At 40.6% G+C, this 19,686-nt stretch overlaps 1 protein-coding gene across 1 annotated transcript in view; it reads right to left on the reverse strand.

Annotated features, from left to right (window-relative positions):
• Positions 1–631: 631 nt before the first annotated feature.
• Positions 632–19,686, reverse strand: part of LOC128657193 (oocyte zinc finger protein XlCOF22-like) — a 167,054-nt gene continuing 147,999 nt past the window's right edge. Inside the window, exon 12 of the mRNA XM_053711444.1 lies at positions 632–2,486. Coding sequence (XP_053567419.1) covers positions 1,270–2,486 — 1,217 coding nt within the window. The 3' untranslated portion in view covers positions 632–1,269. The remainder of the gene's footprint in view (positions 2,487–19,686) is intronic.

The raw sequence follows: 19,686 nt of genomic DNA on the forward strand, positions 1-19,686 counted from the left end.
TGAGTGACAAATATCTTCAGAGATTGCAGCTCACACACTGCAGACTGATGGATTCTCTAAGTAACATGCTGTGCGTGCCATGTGACTGCATCATGAGCATTTGATTACTGTGCCCCTGAAACGTACATTACAATATGGCAGCTAACATAGGATATCAAGCACTGGATCAACACTGTACTTTAAAACAATTTCCTTCAGCAGTTTGGGGTAAGAGGAACAGCAGTGATTATTTTATTTTTATTAATAATAAAAAGTAGGTTTTAGGGATTATTAGAATACAGGTGTTAAGGGTCTCTTTAAAGTAACCATTTAACAGGGTTTAAAGTATCTGTATTCCACAGATTGTTTACACATTTTATCTGTGCCTTATTAGCCTCAGCAGAAGAGATGAGATAAGAGAGACATAGGTTTTAACACTGCAGCTCCCATTATTTTATAGACATCGAGGGGATTGGAAAGCCAACAATTTTCAGTGACATCACAGAAAAAGGGAACAAAACAATAATGAAAGTATATGGCAAAGTAGTATCATTACATGCAACTAAACAATTTGTATCACAATCTCAAAGTTTTGCCCCCTTTGTTGAGTTGTTTTGGAGCTTTTGGATACAAAGAACAGACAGCGCTACAATTAAAGATCCAAAAATGTATTTATTTATTTTTACAAATACAATAAAACATAACATTTAAGATACAATTACAATTGTCCATAGGCTATCATATTATTGGTAAAACAAAAACAATAGTCACTTCCCAGCACTACCAAAAAGCAAAAATACTTGCCCAGTAAGACTTAGAATTTCTCTAAATTCTTGTCCAGACTAAACAGAAACACAAAGCGTTTCAAGGACATGACTCTTTATCAGGATTTTGGAGGCCTCTTGCACTTTTGATGTTAATGTAAGAACTCGCCCTATACATCTATGCAACTGGTCAATTTAAATTCCAGCTAGGAAAATGCTGTCACCTCAGTGATCACCTGATTATAATGCCCTCAACAGTACCTATATTTTTTTTTTAAAAAAAGGCTTAACATACAAATAAGGGCCTTTGGGTATATTTATATAACTTTGAACTACACATAGGGGCTCCCTCCCATGAACCTCTATGCAAAAAAGCACATTTTATGCCAGTTTATCACCTTAATATTCAAACCTATATAGGGACCTTGGATCCCCCAGGGATGACGAGCAGACTGGGCCACCTCATAACAATTTAAGGTGCAGAGGGAACTTAAAAAAGTCAAAAAGTAAGCTATAATGTGGATACCTATATGTCACAATCTGAACTTAACAGGGTTAAGCTCTGATTTTCCTTAATATGAATTTTCTGATGAGTAATAAGATGTGATTTCCGAGTTAAACATTTGCCACACTGAGAACAGGAAAATGGCTTTGCTCCTGTATGGATTTTCTGATGCTTAGTAAGATTTGATTTTAGAGTAAAACATCTTCCACAGTCAAAACAGGAAAATTCTCTCTCTCCTGTATGAATTTTCTGATGCCTAACTAGATCTGATTTCAGAATAAAACATTTCTCACAGTCAGAACATGAATATGCTTTTTCTCCTGTATGAATTTTCTGATGATGAAGAAGAGCTGATTTCCAAGAGAAACATTTCTTACAGTCAGAACATGAAAATGCTTTCTCTCCAGTATGAATCTTCTGATGCCTAATAAGATCTGATTCCAGAATAAAACATTTCTTACAGTCAGAACATGAAAATGCTTTCTCTCCAGTATGAATCTTCTGATGTTTAATAAGATGTGATTTTCGAGTTAAACATTTGCCACATTCAGAACAAGAAAATGCCTTTTTTCCTATATGGATTTTCTGATGCTTAATAAGATTTGATTTTAGAGTAAAACATCTCCCACAGTCAGAACAGGAGAATGCTTTCTCTCCTGTATGAATTTTCTGATGCCTAATTAGATCTGATTTCAGAATAAAACATTTCTCACAGTCAGAACATGAAAATGCTTTTTCCCCTCTATGAAATTTCTGATGATGAACAAGAGTTGATTTCCAAGTAAAACATTTCCCACATTCAGAACAGGAAAATGCTTTCTCTCCAGTATGAATCTTCTGATGCCTAATAAGATCCGATTTCAGAATAAAACATTTCTCACAGTCAGAACATGAAAATGCTTTCTCTCCTGTATGAATTTTCTGATGTTTAATAAGAGTTGATTTGAGAGCAAAACATTTTCCACAGTAAGAACATGAAAAATCTTTCTCCCCTGTATGAATTTTCTGATGCCTAATAAGAGTTGATTTTTGAGTAAAACATTTCCCACAGTCAGAACATGAAAAAGCTTTATTTCCTGTATGAGTTTTCAGATGGCCAATAAGATTTGATTTCTTGGCAAAACATTTTCCACATTGAGGACATAAATTTACTACATGACTACTTTGAATTTGAAGAAAATTGAACGAAACATCAGCACTCTGACCATGACTTTGATTGTAACAGTTTGTGAATTCACCTGTTGATAGCAAATACAATGAGAGTGATGTTATTTACTAATGACATAATTATTTTATTTTGAGAACATTTTAGCTATTCTGAATTAGTGCCTACCAGAAAGGTAAGGGATATCCTATGACTTCCCTCATCTCCATGCTAAGGCTTAAGGACAGTATATTAGACATTAGGGACTATTTTTAAGGACATTCTCTGCATCCTATATTTGTCAGTCACTGAAATAAATAGTAATTAATAATGTTGCAATTGTTTTACCTATTATTTTTCTTAAATGTATTTTTAAAATTGTGTTAACAGACAATTTTAGTAATACAATCATTTCAGTTCCAAAAACTTTCTGTATTAACTAGTGGTTGTGTGTGCAAAGTATTCAGCTTTTTTTTATTTTTAGAATGTTGCATTTATACCACATGATTTTTAATTGCAATAAATATTTTCTGTTCATCAGATTATCATTTCCTATAAAAAAAACAAAACATAATATATGACAGAAGCACTTAGTAAAGCTGGACAAGGAAAAATGTAAGATTGATGACATAATGTTTAGAATATATATTTGACAGTAACAATATGTCTTGAATTTCTATTGTACAAGATTTTTCTTAGAAAAAAAACTTAATAAAAACCTTTTTTCATTAAAATGGCTTGTATTTCAAGCCGAAACATAAAAAAAAGTAATGAACGCTGTGTATGATGACCATGTTTGGTCATCCTAGGGGGTCATCCAGGTCTTGCTGGAACTGCCTGTGATGTTGCCATGTGTGATGTCACAGATAGCCAGGAGCTCCCTGCTGAGTTAAAGAATTTCCTGGTTGTAAGCACTGGTCTGGTCTGAATTATGAATATGACTTTATTAATTATTGGTGCTGATTTTGTCCTCCCTTCTCCTCTGCTGAAATATATTTGGCTTGTGGAGATTCTGTCTGCATTATGAAGGGATTTTGAATCACCCCATCATAAACCTCCCCCCCATTGATTATTTTATTTTATATCAAGGGGTGTTAATGTTCATAGGTTTTGATCCTGTGTATGGCAATTTGGATTGAGCCCTCTTTTTATATATATATATATATATATATATATATATATATATATATATATATATATATATATAGGTTTATCCTTTTTAAATGGTTGGATTTATGTGCTCACACTGAAGGGCACTTTAGAAGCAGCAATTAGTTACATCTTTATTGCTTAATCCTTTTGCTGTTCTACCCTTCGTTGATAGTGACAGAAATACCCCTAGGAGATCTATTATAACAAAATGATCCCACCTATGCATATTTATTAATTAAACAAACCATAGGCTAAAATAGATGGATAATCTCTTTGACTAGAAATCTGATGGCTGACCACTTATCCCATCAGAAAAAAATTAAATCTAACGTTTTGAAGTTTGATATTCAAATAACTAAAGAAAACTAACGGATGGTATTATTTGTTTAAATCTTCTACATTCTTAAGAAACAATTACACATTGAGATCCTTTACCATAAATTCCGTTAACTTTAATTAAGTGACCAAGAAATCTTTTGTTACACTTTGGTTATGTGTTCAAATGTTAACAGTTTATATCTGCTAAATGAACATTAGGAATACATAATTTCATGAACAATTTGAGATGTTTAAAACTGTACCTTTAAATTTGTGTTAACTGTTCTGCCAATCAGACCCCAGAGAGGAATTCTTACGTATCAATGAGTGTGTTGAATTTTAAGGACTATGAGTACGGCATCTAGCCGAAACGCGTTAGTCTGTAGTGTTTAAGGGTACTGACTCTCCATGTTTTAACAAATTTATACAATAAAGTAAATTTTTTTTCTATACCAGCTACTGACAACCCTTCTTTTCCTGAAGGGGTTTAAGAGCCTAAATCTCAGACAGCAGAAAACTTACAGGGAAGAGACCCCTCATTTGAAAGAGGCCTCTGTAAGATGCAGATGATCACCATAAAAAGGCAGTAACCTGCAGCAGCACATAAAATTACACTAAGGAAGGGAGCTCTAAAAGGGACACTCTACTTGATTTTGTTATTGTTTAAAAAATAGATAACCCCTTTACTACCCATTTCCCAGCTTTGCAAAACAAATAATTATATTAATATACTTTTTAACCTCTAAGTTTGACTGTTGCTAAGTCCCTGCAGGCCACATCTTATCTCAGCTCAGGGCTTTTTATTAGCTTTTAAAATCTTGCCAGACAGTGCTGGTTCACGTGTGCTATATAGATAACACTGTGCTCACTCCCATGGAGTTATGTAGAGACTGTGGCCTCTGCAGAAACTTACCATATTGTAAACTAGGTTTTGCTCATCTGATAAATTAATTTATTTTGTGACGGAGTCCAAAAGATCATCACATTTTAGATTAAACTCCAGTCCATGAGAAGGAGGCAAAAACACCCCCCCTACTTACTTAATCTCTTCTACTCTCCCAGAATCCCTCAGTCATACCTATTGCCAAATAAACGAGGAAAGTTTAAAAAAGGTCAAAATGTGGCCAATGAAGTACACGTCCTGCCACAAGCTATACAGATTAACAAGGGAAGGGGTTTGTGGAATCTCACCAGCACAAAAGAAACAAAATTGATGCTAACCTGATACATTATGTTCATTCTTGGCAGTGAGAGTCCACGATTCATTCATAACCTTTGGGAAATACTTCACCTGGCCACTAGAATTTAGTGAATGTGTGTAACAAAGACCAAGTTGCAGATTTACAAATCTGTTCCACTGAAGCCTCATTCTTGAAGGCCCAAGAGGAAGACACAGCACGGGTAGAGTGAGCCGTGATCCGAGATGGAGACTGCTGACCCATTTCAACGTATGCCATGCGAATCAGACTGTGAAGCCAGAAAGACAAGGAAACAGCAGTGGTCTTCTGACCCTTGTGCTTACCAGCGTACAAAATGGATAAGGAATATGACTGACAGAATTAATTGGTAGCATGAAGGTAGAACTTTAATGCTCTAACCACATCCAGATTGGGGAACAACCGTTCCTTAGAAAAAGATCGATTAGGATAAATGGACGGAACAATCATCTCCTGATTGATGTTATGAGTAGAAACAATCTAAGGTAAAAAAAAAAACATCTTCGTACGTAACACAGCCTTATCCGCATAAAAAATGAAATAAGGTGGATCATAAAGAAGAACATAACCTGAATGCTCAAAAGGAGCCTGCTGCAGAACCTTAAGACAAGAATAAGGTTTGAATATTGGTTTGAAATCAGGTCAAATTTGGGCAAGAGTCTGAACAAAAAAGACTAAACTTCTGGTAACCGAGCCAACTTATTATGCAAAAGAACAGAAAGGGCAGAAATCTGACCCTTAAGAGAACTAGCCGACAAACCCTTCTTACATCCTGGAGAAACTGCAGAATCTGCAGAACCTTCACCTTGTGCCAAGAAAAATCCCTATCTGTACACCAAGATATGTAGGTCTTCCAGACCTTGTGATAGTCTAGTGACAGGCTTTCTAGCCTGTACCAAGGTATCAATAACCCTTTCTGAGAAACTCCGCTTAAATAGAACTAAGTGTTCAATCTCCAAGAAGTTAACTTCAGAGAGTCTAGATTGTGGTAGATGAAGATGATCCAACCACTGAGGCAACCTCAATAGAGGAACAGAAAACATTTGTACCAGATCCGCATACCAAGTCCTGCGTGGCCACACTGGAGCCACTAGAATAGCAGGAATGCCCTCCTGTTTTATCTGAGCTGTCACTTGGGGAAGCAGAACCACCAGAGGAAAAAGATATACAAGACTGAAGTATCAAAGAAATGCTAAGACTGAGGGTGATCTCTTGATCTCCATCCATATCTTGGCAACTTGCCATTGAGCCTGGAAGCCATGAGAACTACCTCTGGACACCCCCACCTGAGGGTGATCCCTTGAAACATTTCCTGATTCAATGACCACTCTCCTGAATAAAGTGTCTGTCGACTCAGAAAATCTGCTTCCCAATTGTCCACCCCTGGAATATGGATGGCTGAGATCTGACAATGATAAGTCTCCACCCATTGAAGGATGCGAGAGACCTCCATCGTCAGTGGACTGCCTGCGCTTCCCTGTTAGTTGACATAAGCCACCGTGTTGATGTTGTCTGACTGGAATCTAATAAAACGGATGGAACACAATAGGGGCCACGATTGCATGGGAATTTAAAATGGCCCTAATTTCCAAAATGTTTATTGGAAGCTTTGCTTCCGTCGGGCACCAAATCTCCTGAGTTCTGCGATGGCCACATACCGAGCCCCATCCTGTTAGACTTGCATCTGTCGTCAATATTTCTCAGAAGGGCACAGAAAACTCATTCCCTGAAGAATAGTTTCTGGAGACAGCCACCATAAGAGAGACTCCCTGGTCCTAGAATCCAGATTGATTATCTGGAAAAGGTCGGAATGGTCCCATTCACCTTCCAGACATGAGTCAGAAGATACCAGAGTAGTTTCTCCATTTTAGAGCTTTCAGAATGTAAAGATGGAGCTTGAACCAATATGTCATCATAGTAGAGAGCAGCCGCAATCCCCTGAAGATGGACGATCGCCAAAAGAGCTCCCAAAACCTTAGTAAATATATAGGAGGAGCAGTAGCCAATCCGAAAGGAAGAGTTACAAACCGCGATGATCCTTGTGAATGGGGATATGTAGGTACGCATTCTTCAGATATATAGTAGTTATGAACTGCCCCCTCTGAAGAAGAGGAAGGATAGATCTGATAGTCTCCATCTTGAAAGATGAAACCTTCAGAAATTTGTTGAGACTCTTTAGATCCAGGATAGGATGAAATATTCCCTCCTTTTTGGGAACAATAAACAGATTAGAGTAAAAACCTTGTCCCCTCTCTGATTGGGCACAGCACTCCACACCTCTAGATGAAATTCGGGAAAGGAGAAAAAGGGGTCCCAGGTTTCTCCCACTCCTTGGATATAATGTCAGCTATCAGAGAAGGGACAGGGAACGCTTCAGCAGGCTTAGACCTAAGTTGATATACCATGTCTAACTTGTGAATCCTCTTATCTTCCAGAGGCTTTTCCTCAGGAACATTTAAAGTTGACAAAACCTCCTTAAATATCGCAAGTGTTCTGTCAGGGTTTTTTCCCCGTTTTGTTTGCCATGTACTGCTGGCAGCCATTTTACTCACCTCTCTTGCTGACTCTGGTGCATACTGTGTGATGCTGCTCATTTCCTGCACTTCCTTTTATGGCCAGATTGGTGTACATCATCCGTGTGAGACAGGAGGCAGTCTCAGAATTGTGATGTCATCACTTATTATTTAAAGGGCCTCTGTTCAGTATGCTTTGCCCTTGCGTTGTCTCTGACCTGACCTGTTTGTGAGAGCTCCAGTGTATTACCTGGCTGTCTGACGTCCCTCCTGGTTCCTGATCTCTGGCTTGTTCCTGACTCTGCTGTTCTCCTTGTTCCTGATTCCGGCTCGTCTGACTACTCGCTTTGGCTCCTGACTCGGCTCGTCTGACTACCAGTTATGGTTTTGATTCCTGGATGGTTATTTGATTTGTGGACTTTTTATTATTTTTTGCTATTAATAAAGGTGTGATTATTTACGCACTTCTCGTCTCAGTCTGATTCCTGGCACCCTGACATTACGCAAGGGCCATGATCCTGATGGTGCTAATAATCCACCTTTACCTGCCATAATTTCCAGGATGGATGAACAGGATCACCGCTTGGATCAATTTGCACTAGCCCTGCAAACCCTGCTGACTCGCACTGCACATTTGGACCAAAGTGTCCCGCAAGTTATGGCTGCTCCTGTTTCCGCTGCTGCACCTAGTCCTACCAGGAGCATGTCCGGTTCTGCACCTCTACCTCAGCGTTATGGAGGCGATCCTAATCAGTGCAGAGGGTTTTTGAACCAGGTGGGCATTTACTTTGAGATGTTACCTCAGGCGTTTCCCTCTGACAGAGCTAAGGTGGGATTTCTCATCTCGTTACTCTCTGACACAGCTTTTGCCTGGGCTAATCCCTTGTGGGAGACTAATAAACCTGTGATTTCTAATTAACCTGAATTTGTGGCCGCCTTTCGAAGGGTATTTGATGTTCCGGCTTGCTCCTCCTCTACTGCTAAACGACTCATGTCCATTCAGCAAGGTACAAGATCTGTTGCTCAGTATGCCATTTAGTTCCGTACGCTTGCCGCAGAGGTAGGTTGGAATAATGAAGCCCCTGTTGCTGCCTTCTTTCATGGGCTCTCTGATGCGATTAAAGACTAAATTGCTGCCAGAGATTTACCAGAAGATCTCGAGGCATTGGTGTCTTTTTTGATCATAATTGACATCAGACTAAGTGAGAGGCCCTCTTTCAAGGAGCGCTTGCGGAAGCCTCCTGTTCCGTTGTCTCCTACGTGTTCGTTCCCACCCATGCCTCCCTCTCCTCCCATGCCTCCTGGTCCCGAGTCACCAGGTACTGCTGAGCAGATGCAGTTGGGATTCACGTGTCTCTCCGCAGCGGAGAGGGCCTTTAGGAGGAGGGAGGGGCTCTGCCTCTATTGTGGGTTACAGGGCCACCTTTTGAAGTCTTGTCCTACACGGCCGGGAAACGCTCACACCTAAGGTCCAGTCGGGGGCAGACCTTGAGTGGTTTATCGTCGTCCCCAGAACCGCTAAAGGAGAAACCTTTGGTCACGGTTGTCCTTTCCTGGGTGGACTCCTCCATAGTCACCCAGGCTCTTGTTGACTCCGGTGCTGCGGGCTATTTCATTGACAGTGCTTTTGTATCAAAGCACTCCATTCCTGTTTTTCCTCGGTCCGTTCTGCTTACTATTGAGGCCATTGATGGCAGGCCCCTTCAGCCCACATTACTCACGAAACTGCTCCGTTATCCATGGCTGTTGGGGCTCTCCATTTTGAAACCCTCCAGTTCCAGGTGATTAACTCTCCGCATTTTCTGGTTGTTCTGGGTTATTCCTGGCTCCAAAAGCATAATCCCAGTCTCGACTGGCGCAGGTCCGAAATTTTGTCGTGGTCGCAGCAATGTATTTCCACTTGTCTTTGGAAACCAGTTAAAGTCTTGTGCACTTCTTCGGTATCTCAATTGCCAGAGGAGTACCGAGAGTTCCTAGACGTTTTTGACAAGGTGCGTGCCGGTACGTTGCCTCCTCACCGGTCTTACGATTGTGCCATAGACCTGCAACCCGGAGCCATTCCTCCTCGGGCCGGGTTTACCCTCTGTCTGTTGCGGAGAATTGTGCTATGGATGAGTATGTTGCCGATGCTCTGTCGCGGGGGATCATCCGCAAATCCTGCTCTCCTGCAGGGGCTGGCTTCTTCTTTGTGAAGAAAAAGGGTGGCGAGTTAAGACCATGCATCGGTCTTAATCATCTTACCATTAATAATGCTTACCCTATTCCGCTCATTACGGAACTCTTTGACCGCCTCAAGGGAGCTACGGTCTTTACTAAACTTGATTTGAGAGGAGCGTACAATCTCGTTAGGATCAAGGAGGGCCACGAATGGAAAACAGCATTTAACACCAGAAGCGGGCATTATGAGTATCTTGTAATGCCCTTTGGCCTATGTAATGCTCCTGCTGTTTTCCAGGAATTTATTAATGATGTCCTACAAGACATGTTGCAACAGTGTGTTGTGGTGTATTTGGACGACATCCTCATACACTCACCCACACTTGAGGCTCATCGTTCTGATGTTACACGGGTTCTTCAGAGACTACGTGAGACCGGCCTGTTTTGTAAACTCGAGAAATGTGAGTTCCATCAGATTCAAGTAACCTTCCTAGGTTATGTTATATGTTATCTCCGTTGCAGGGTTCTCCATGGATCCTGACAAGTTATCTGCAGTTCTGCAGTGTCCTCGCCCAGTTGGTCTTCAGTCTGTTCAACGTTTTTTGGGGTTCGCCAATTACTATAGAAAGTTTATTAAAAACTTTCCTTCCTTGGTCAAACCTATCACAGACATGACCCGTAAAGATAATGATCCACTCCATTGGTCACCTACTGCCATTAAGGCCTTTGATAGTCTTAAGACTGCAATTGCTGCCGCTCCAGTTCTGGCTCATCCTAACCCTGTCCTGCCTTTCATTCTTGAGGTCGATGCGTCTGAGACTGGAGTAGGTGCCCTCTTCTCTCAACGTCCTACGCCTGACGGTTCCTTGCATCCGTGTGGTTTCTTCTCTAAGAAATTGTCTCCAGCGGAGTGCAATTATGAAATTGGCGACAGGGAATTACTGGCCATAATTTTGGCACTCAAGGAATGGAGGCATCTTCTTGAGGGTACTAGCGTGCCAGTGCTCATTCTTACTGACCACAAGAATTTAACTTATCTATCTGAAGCAAAACGTTTGTTGCCCCGACAGGCCAGATGGGCGCTATTTTTGTCTCGGTTTAATTATGTGGTCTCCTACCTGCCTGGTAGTAAGAATCTTAGGGCTGATGCCCTCTCTCGACAATTTTCCCCTCTGTCCAAGGAGGAGTCTGTACCTACTCCAGTTATACCTCCTGACCATATTTTGGCTACCATACGTGCTAATTTGACTTCTCCCTTGGGGGAGGAGATCCTGGCTGCACAAACCAATGCACCTCCTGAGAAACCTAGTGGTAAGTGTTTTGTTCCTGAGAATCTTCAAACTAAACTTTTGCACACTTACCACTATCCTAAAGCCGCAGGTCACCCAGGCAAGAACCAAATGATTTGGTCTGTCACTCGACAATTCTGGTGGTCAGGTCTTCGTTCTGATGTTGCTGCGTATGTTGCCTCCTGCTCAGTTTGTGCACAGAATAAGACTCCTCGACATCTTCCTGTGGGTCTTCTTCAACCTATTGCTAATGGTGAGCATCCTTGGACACATCTTTCCATGGACTTCATTGTCGAGCTCCCTGTTTCCAATGGCAATACCGTTATCCTTATGGTGGTTGACTGTTTTTCTAAAATGTCACACTGCATTCCCTTGAAGAAGTTGCCTACCGCTCAGGAGCTTGCTTCAATTTTTGCCCGGGAGGTCTTCTGTTTACATGGGTTACCCAAGGAGATGGTGTCGGACCAGGGTAGCCAGCTTGTCTCCAGATTTTGGTGTTCCTTTTGTGCTCAAATGGGGATCCAGCTTTCCTTCTCCTCAGCATATCACCCTCAATCCAATGGGGCTGCGGAACGGTCTAATCAAGCTCTGGAACAGTTCCTCGGTCGCTATGTCTCAGATCACCACAATAATTAGTCTGAACTGTTACCTTGGGCAGAGTTTGCTCGTAATAGTGCTATTAATGCTTCCTCCAAGTTATCCCCGTTCATGGCGAATTATGGGTTTCAACCATCCTTGTTGCCCTATTCATTCAGGTCTCAGGGTATTCCGGCTTTGGAGGAGCATCTCTGGTAACTCTGTTCCACGTGGGTGCAGATTCAGGATTGCCTTCATCGTTCTATGCAGCACCAAAAGTTCTAGACTGATCGTAGGCGTCTGCCCCACGCCTTCCTACAAGGTTGGTGAGAGAGTTTGGCTGTCCTCCCGCAACTTGAATCTTCGTGTGCCTTTCAATAAACTGGCTCCCCTTTATGTTGGTCCTTTTCGAATACTCCGACGGGTCAATCCTGTGGCCTACGCTCTTGACCTTCCTCCTGCAATGCGCATCTCCAATGTTTTTCATGTCTCCCTCTTGAAACCATTGGTTTGTAATCGATTTACCACTGTGTTTCCTCGTCCCCGTCCTATCTTTGTTGACAACCATGAGGAGTATGAGTTCAGCAGCATTATTGACTCTCGTATGTCCAGGGGCCGCGTACAGTATTTGGTTCACTGGAGGGGCTGTTCATGCTCCCGCCCTCCTCCGTTGCCTTCCATGCCCATTTCCCCAATAAGCCTTTTGTCCTCCCACGGGGGAGGGGTCATTGAGGGGAGGGTACTGTCAGGGTTTTTTCCCTGTTTTGTTTGCCATGTGCTGCACTTCCTTTTATGGCCAGATTGGTGTACATCATCCGTGTGAGACAGGAGGCAGTCTCAGAATTGTGATGTCATCACTTATTATTTAAAGGGTCTCTGTTCAGTATGCTTTGCCCTTGCGTTGTCTCAGACCTGTTTTTGAGAGCTCCTGTGTATTACCTGGCTGTCTGACGTCCATCCTGGTTCCTGATCTCTGGCTTGTTCCTGACTCTGCTGTTTTCCTTGTTCCTGATTCCGGCTAGTCTGACTACTCACTTTGGCTCCTGACTTGGCTCGTCTGACTACCAGCTCTGGTTTTGATTCCTGGCTTGTTATTTGATTTGTGGACTTTTTATTATTTTTTGCTATTAATAAAAGGTGTGATTATTTTTGCACTTCTCGTCTCAGTCTGATTCGGCACCCTGACATGTTTAACTTGAATCTGAAATTTAAATCCTCAACCTCTACCACCTTCTCACTAGAAGAATTAAGAGGATGAAAGTTTGCCTTCAGTACTAGCAGGGGAGTTCTGATCATCAGAAAGATGTACATGACTAATTGCAGGCACAGTGTGATAGTTATGCTCTTCAGAGCACAATGTTAAGACTTTCTCTTCCTTTTACCTGAAACTGGGAATGTGCTGAGGGCAGCAGAGACTGCTGATTTTAAATGTGCCTCAAAGTCCACAGGAAGAGCTATAACTCACTGTGGAGATTGAGCAGGAGGACTACAGGGCACTGCCTGAGATGGTTGGGACTGCAACACAGGCATGTCAGAAATAAGCGAATCCTGTGAAGACACAGGCACTGCAGCTATAAGGAGTAATAGGGAAGGTTTTGGGCTAGTTTTTTTTCTGAATGAGACTTCCGTACAGACTGTAGGCAAATCTCACTTAACTGAGCATGAGCATAAAGTAACAGATTTTCATAACATGCATTTATTTAGCTGTAAAATAACAGGTAGACACAACTCTTCCTGTGGAATACTCAAGTCCTCCATACTACCGTTATCGAAAACCCCTGATAATGAATACACCCTTTAAATATGCCCCCTTGCTGTGTCTGGAGTGTCTTACCACCTCCGGAGTACAGAGAAGCAATCCAATCTCTGGGTCGCACACAGTTACAGCCATTCTGTAGAAAAACTCACCAAGATCCAATCCACAGCTCTAGAGAAGACTGCTGCACTCATGATACGATTTGCAAGGAAAAAAGCGTGCCAACCAGGCGCGCTATATAATCCGCTTTACATAACCCCAAAGCCATGCCCATGAAGCCGGTCGCATTGAAAATGTCGGGCACCATTTATCTAAAAGATCGGTGCTCGATTGTCAACTGTGATCGTCAAGGGAATCCCCTTCTGAATAAGCCCTTCAGTTTACAGTCGCTGATAAGGCGAAACCTCATATGTATGTGAGCTCGGCTGATTCTATATGTGCACACTGAATCACACAAACTCATGCAAATACCATAAAGCTCATGAATCCCCTATCACACTGATCAGAGTACCCTCTGAGCAGAGTAACAAAGAAACCCTCTCCCACTCCAGATTGAGTAGTCTAAAGTGGTGCATAATACTGAGAGACCAGATTTCCCCCCTGAGAGGATCCTTATAGAGTAATGCACTGAGCCTGTCACAGCTCAGGGCTTATCTTACCAGAGCCTTCCTTCAAGGTACTCTTTGCTACTCCAGGTCTGACAACAAGCTCCTTCTTCTGACAGGGACATGTGGCGAAATGAAAGCAGTGTAACTCACACTGGTTGCCTATATGGTAAGATAGCAAATAATTACTGGTATGAGGCCAGGGAACCCCCTGTAACATCCAATAGCTATACTTTACCAATAGTCTAATAAGAGGTTTACATGGCTACTTAACACTCCCAGCCCTCTCATGAAGAAAACAATCCGTTAAGGACTATAAAATCTTCAGCAGACCTCTCTCTGCCTACCTCTATGAAGCAAGGCAAAAAACTACTGGAGGATAGGGAAAGTGGGAGGCATACTTATCTGTTTGTTTGGGGTGTCTTTGCCTCCTTCTGGTGGCCAGGTGAAGTATTTCCCAAAGGTAATGAATGAATTGAGGACTCTTGCTGCCATTAAAATGAAAATGAATTTATCAGATGATCATAAATTTTGTTTTCCTGCATATATGGTTAGAGTCCATGAGATCATCACATGTGGAATCTTATAGCCAAGCAGTGACGTTCACAAAACTAATATTTAATGGGGGGGGGGGGGGGGGGCAATGCAAGGTATTGGTCAGGCACGGTGGCCCACAGTACTTTACTATAAAAAATAGCACAAAGAGGAAAACACATAAAAATGGTAGAAGTTAGTGAACATATGCAAAGAGAATCAAGTAACCAATTTACATATCTAGGTCTACAGAAGCATCATTTGGGAAAGCCCAAGTAATGGTAACCACTCTAGTGTAATGAGCAAAAAATAAAATATGCTTTACAAATTAAGGCCTTAAAGGGAAAGCCAATCTTAGCATTTGTGAAACACTAGGCTTGACCATTGGAACAAATAAAGGGGCTTTCATTCATGAAGTATAAAATACTTCATGCAGAAAGCTCCTTTGTTTCAAGAGTTTGCCGCTCTGAGTTACTCAGGCAGCCCACAGCATAACGCTGATTTGCTAAGAGGTGACATTTTTACGTTTTAGCAAATAGTGTGCGAGAAATCCGGCTCCACAGGGCGCCAAGCAAAATTTCACACATGACGAACGCTTAAAACAAATAATGGAGCTTTCTGCATGAAGTATGTTATACTTCATGACTGAAAGTCCCCTTTATTTGTTCCAATGGTCAATCCTAGAATTTCACAAATGTTAGGATAGACTTTCACTTTAAGTTAAGCTGTTAAAGTAACTGCCATAACTTTGTGAACCTTGCATGGTCCAGAGAAATGGACAAACAAAGAAGAAGAGAGCCTGAAGCATATTGTGGATTCCACATAAGACTTCAGAGTACTCACCACATTACGTTTGTGAGAAAGTTGGTCCTTAAAAGAATTGGCTGATAATCTTTTCTCCAAGTCATCCTGTAGAACTCTAGAAATTCTAAAGGAATTTCACAGTATCCGTTTAAAGTACACCAAGCAAAAAATGTTTTCCATGTCTTGTGGAAGATATGCCCAGTGAGAGGTCTTCTGGCCAAAATTAAGCTATCAATGATCTAATTCAGCAAACTTCTATTCAACAAAATGAGTTCAATCACCAGGATGTCAAAGCTCAGACTTCTGAGATCCTGATGAAAGAAGGGACCATGTGAGAGGTGTTTTGTAGAGAAAGTCGTTGAGCCGCACAAGAAGACATTTGAATCAGGTCTACATCCTCAGTCCAGCTAGGCAAAGCTGGAGCATTCACTAAAGCTTGTTCTTGCTTAATTCTGGCTATTACTCTGGATAGCAACACCAATGAAGGAAAAATGTAGATAAATCTGAAGTACCAGGGAACCAATAGGGCATCTATAAGATCTACTTGAGGACCCCGACACTTGGCACAATAGAGTGGAAGATCACTATCTAGTCAAACACCTCCTGGATCAGAGCCCACTCTCCTGGGTGAAGACACTGACAACTGAGAAAGAGGGCATCCCAATTGTTCACTTAAGGAATGTGAAGGGCTAAAATCAGGCAATGATAGCATCACACCCACATGATTGTACAGAAAACTCTGAAAGTGAGTCCTCCTTAATGATTTTGCTACTCCCAGAATGGATAGGGTTCTACTGAGATGCATTAAAGGATTACTAACTTTTGTTTTTCCTATGCAAAACGGACCATACATTTAACATAGCAAGTATCACACAAATATAATGTACCTTTTTATTTGCAGAAACGAAGCTCCAAATAACGTCATCCAGCCCTCAAATGTGGGCCATCTAAGGTTTATCCTACTTGTCGGATGGCGAGTATTTGCATGAAATTAAAATACTTTTGCGTCATTCAAAGCATGCGCAATAGGATTTTCTTAGTCTCGCATTGCCACATTGTGGCACAGAAGCCGACATAACCAACACCAGAATAAAAATAATGCATGCGCATATTAAATTTAAATTGATGCGATAGGTATTCCAGCCATTCTACTGTCAAATGTATTTCATTGATAGCGGTCCAGTATTGCTTCGCTATCTGCAATATCCGCTGTGAATATTTCCACAATATATTACTTATGGCTCTGCAATGTAATTGTTAAAGGAATAATAATTCAATAGATGCATTTCTATTTTTCCGTTTCAAAAAGAATATTATACATAATAAAATTAATGCCAGTTATTGATATTTAATTCTGAGTAGCCTTCTGCTATGTCTATTGTGTAACATATAAAGCCATAAACAAAGTTTTAACTTTTGTATGTAACTCTATATGTGTAAATATATAAATAAATTTGGTATAATCATTATTTTTTTAAAGTTTTATATTAATTACTGTCTCTTATTTTTTTTAAATGTTTTATATATGTATACATCCTATTGCGTTATGATTGCATATTAACATGTGTATAATTTTAAGTAGTATATACCGTATATATTCAATATATTCTATTTGTATTAGCATTAAAATTCAATTTAATTGATTATATATAGATCATATTAATATATTGTGAATGTGAATACTAATACAAATCTTTTAAAAATCCGTATTAAAATATATAATTTTTAGGGTTAAGGATTTAAATCAATATATGATTTGTAATAATCATATATTTTGCTCGTCCATCATAGGGAGATTCTATTTTCTATTACATAATTACACCGCAACAAATTATAATGCCCAAACAATAGTAATTTCAATTGCCTTGTGTGTTACAGTGTATATTTTGATGCTCGTTAATTCTAGGGGGATTCTCGAAGCGCTCACACGCTAGCTACTTACGTTTACTGCGCAGCATAGTCTTCTGATGCAGTATCGATAGAGCGTGTCTTCTTTCCCCTAAGACAGTGACGTATCCGATGACGTTGCGCTAACTCGCTCATGCGCATTGCGCCTAGGAGTCACCATCTTCCAATTGGAGTTGTCCCCCCGGATTGGAAATCAGTAACGGCGGAAAACTCAGTGGGTTTGGAAATATATTTCTAATAGTAATATATTAAAAACGCTACATATTTAATACATGATCAACATTGAAAAAAGTTTGATTGAAAGGTATACTATTGTAATAACTCTATTCTATTTTTGACTACACTGTCCCTTTAAGCCTGCACTGTCCTCAGCAAAGCCCCCAGGATTTTGGTTAATATCCTGGGGGCTGTGGCAAGGCTAAATAGGAGCATAGAAACTGTTTACGCATGTTTAGGAAAGAAAACCTCAGGGAATTTAGATAGTCCTTGTTAATAGGAATATGCAAATAAGAGTAATTCAGATCAATGGTAGCCATAAATGAATCCTCCTGCACTAAAGGAGGTATCGTGCAAATAGCCTCCAGCTTGAAAGTGGAAATTTTCAGGAATTTGTTCAGCATTTTGAGATCCAGAACAGACCAAAATGTATCCTATTTTTGGACAGTGAAGAGTATGGAGTAGATCCCCTGGTTCAGTTCTATTGTGCGAAATTGGGCAATCACACCCTTTGTTTCCAAATCAGCAACACATGCCAAAATGGCTTTGGCCTTTAAAGGATACCACAGGGAGGTTTGGACTTAAAGCACAGTGCCAAGGATCTCACAAGGAGCAGTACATTGTAGACCAGGGGATTGGCAGATAAATCAATATTTCACCTGAGAGGCATAAGATATATCCACATTTGGGAAAATGTCACACTGCCTGGCTAAACTCTTGTCATCCCCTCTGTCCAGGAATCACTCAGAGGAAAATATTGGGTCTCAGTTTGGTAATAGAACCCCTATCAAAGAGGTATAGATCAGCAATTCACCTAACTCCGAAGCAACAAACTGACTGAGGGATTCTGGGAGAGTGTAAGACACCATTTTATAACAGTTTTGCTAGCTCTGTAGAGTGCATTCCATGCAAAAGGGAAAAGGTGTGGATGCCTTGAGAGCAATATCAAAGCCAGGATCATGTCAAACTAATCAAATTAGATTCTACAAGGAAGTAAGTAAAAATATAGAGGGTTGGCGACATCCTGTGGGAGGAGCGTGCAGCGCAAAGTTAGTGTGGATGCATTTATACAAACACAGATGCAATTATTTTTGTACTTGAAATACTAGTTATTCCTACGTTTTCTCATCTTAAATTATAATCTACCAAGGGAGGAAAAAGCACTTTCTTAATTTGCCTGGCTTTCGTGAAGAAAAAACTATAATTTGTTTTTATACACAGAAAAAGATCGCAATCAGCCTTGGTGCAGGCTAATCTAAAATAATTAAGTGCACAGTTAGCTTCCAGCAGAAGAGTCATCGTTAAATTGTAAGACATGCAAATCAATATAACATAATGTTTTGGACTGAGGTGTATGGTCCTCTGTAGAAAAAAAACTTTGTTCATTGCTTCCTAGAGACGCATTCATCTCCTTATTATCTTCTCCTACGTTGGGATAACATGCAGAAGGTGTAATCTGGTTAAGTGGCTTATGAGGCTTAAGTGAATTTCCTCCAGTGTGTAAAGGATTGTTAAGCAGTAGTAGGAGGATTAATGTATAAATCAAGCAGCAAGGGGAGATGCATTAAGGGTCGCTTGTTAAGTCACAAGTCACAGTGAAAAAACATTAATATATCACAGATTGGACAATAATAGAGACGATAATAAGTAAAGTGTCCTGTGTGCATTTTAGTTCATTGTTTGTTACATACTAAAATGAACAAATGTTTCCACACAGGTGGATAGAATCCAGCAGACAGATGGACCGAGTAAATGTGTTTAAAAGTCTCTTTATTTTGTATCCATAAAAGTATGCTGTGATCAGTCACAGAAAATAATTTTACAATATCACAGCCTGAAGCATGTCAGCCTAGCAGTTCAAGGTCTTATACTTCAGTATACAGTATTAGACCTTGAGCTGCTAGGCTGACATGCTTCAGGCTGTGATATTGTAAAATTATTTTCTGTGACTGATCACAGCATACTTTTATGGATACAAAATAAAGAGACTTTTAAACACATTTACTCGGTCCATCTGTCTGCTGGATTCTATCCACCTGTGTGGAAAATATTTGTTCATTTTATTTTTAAGTGGTTTGTCCTGGCACAATACCGCTTCCAGCAGTTTCAAAACACTCTCTCTCACTGGACGCCCCATACTTTGGTTATACTGACGGAAGGACAGCTTCACATCATCTGCATGTCTGTGATACACAGCATCCAAAGGCGCAAGTAACTGCTGAGAAGAGAGCAATTCAGCCCCTGAATGA

Source organism: Bombina bombina, chromosome 4 (assembly GCF_027579735.1).
Source record: "Bombina bombina isolate aBomBom1 chromosome 4, aBomBom1.pri, whole genome shotgun sequence".
Classification (NCBI taxonomy): Eukaryota; Metazoa; Chordata; class Amphibia; order Anura; family Bombinatoridae; genus Bombina; species Bombina bombina.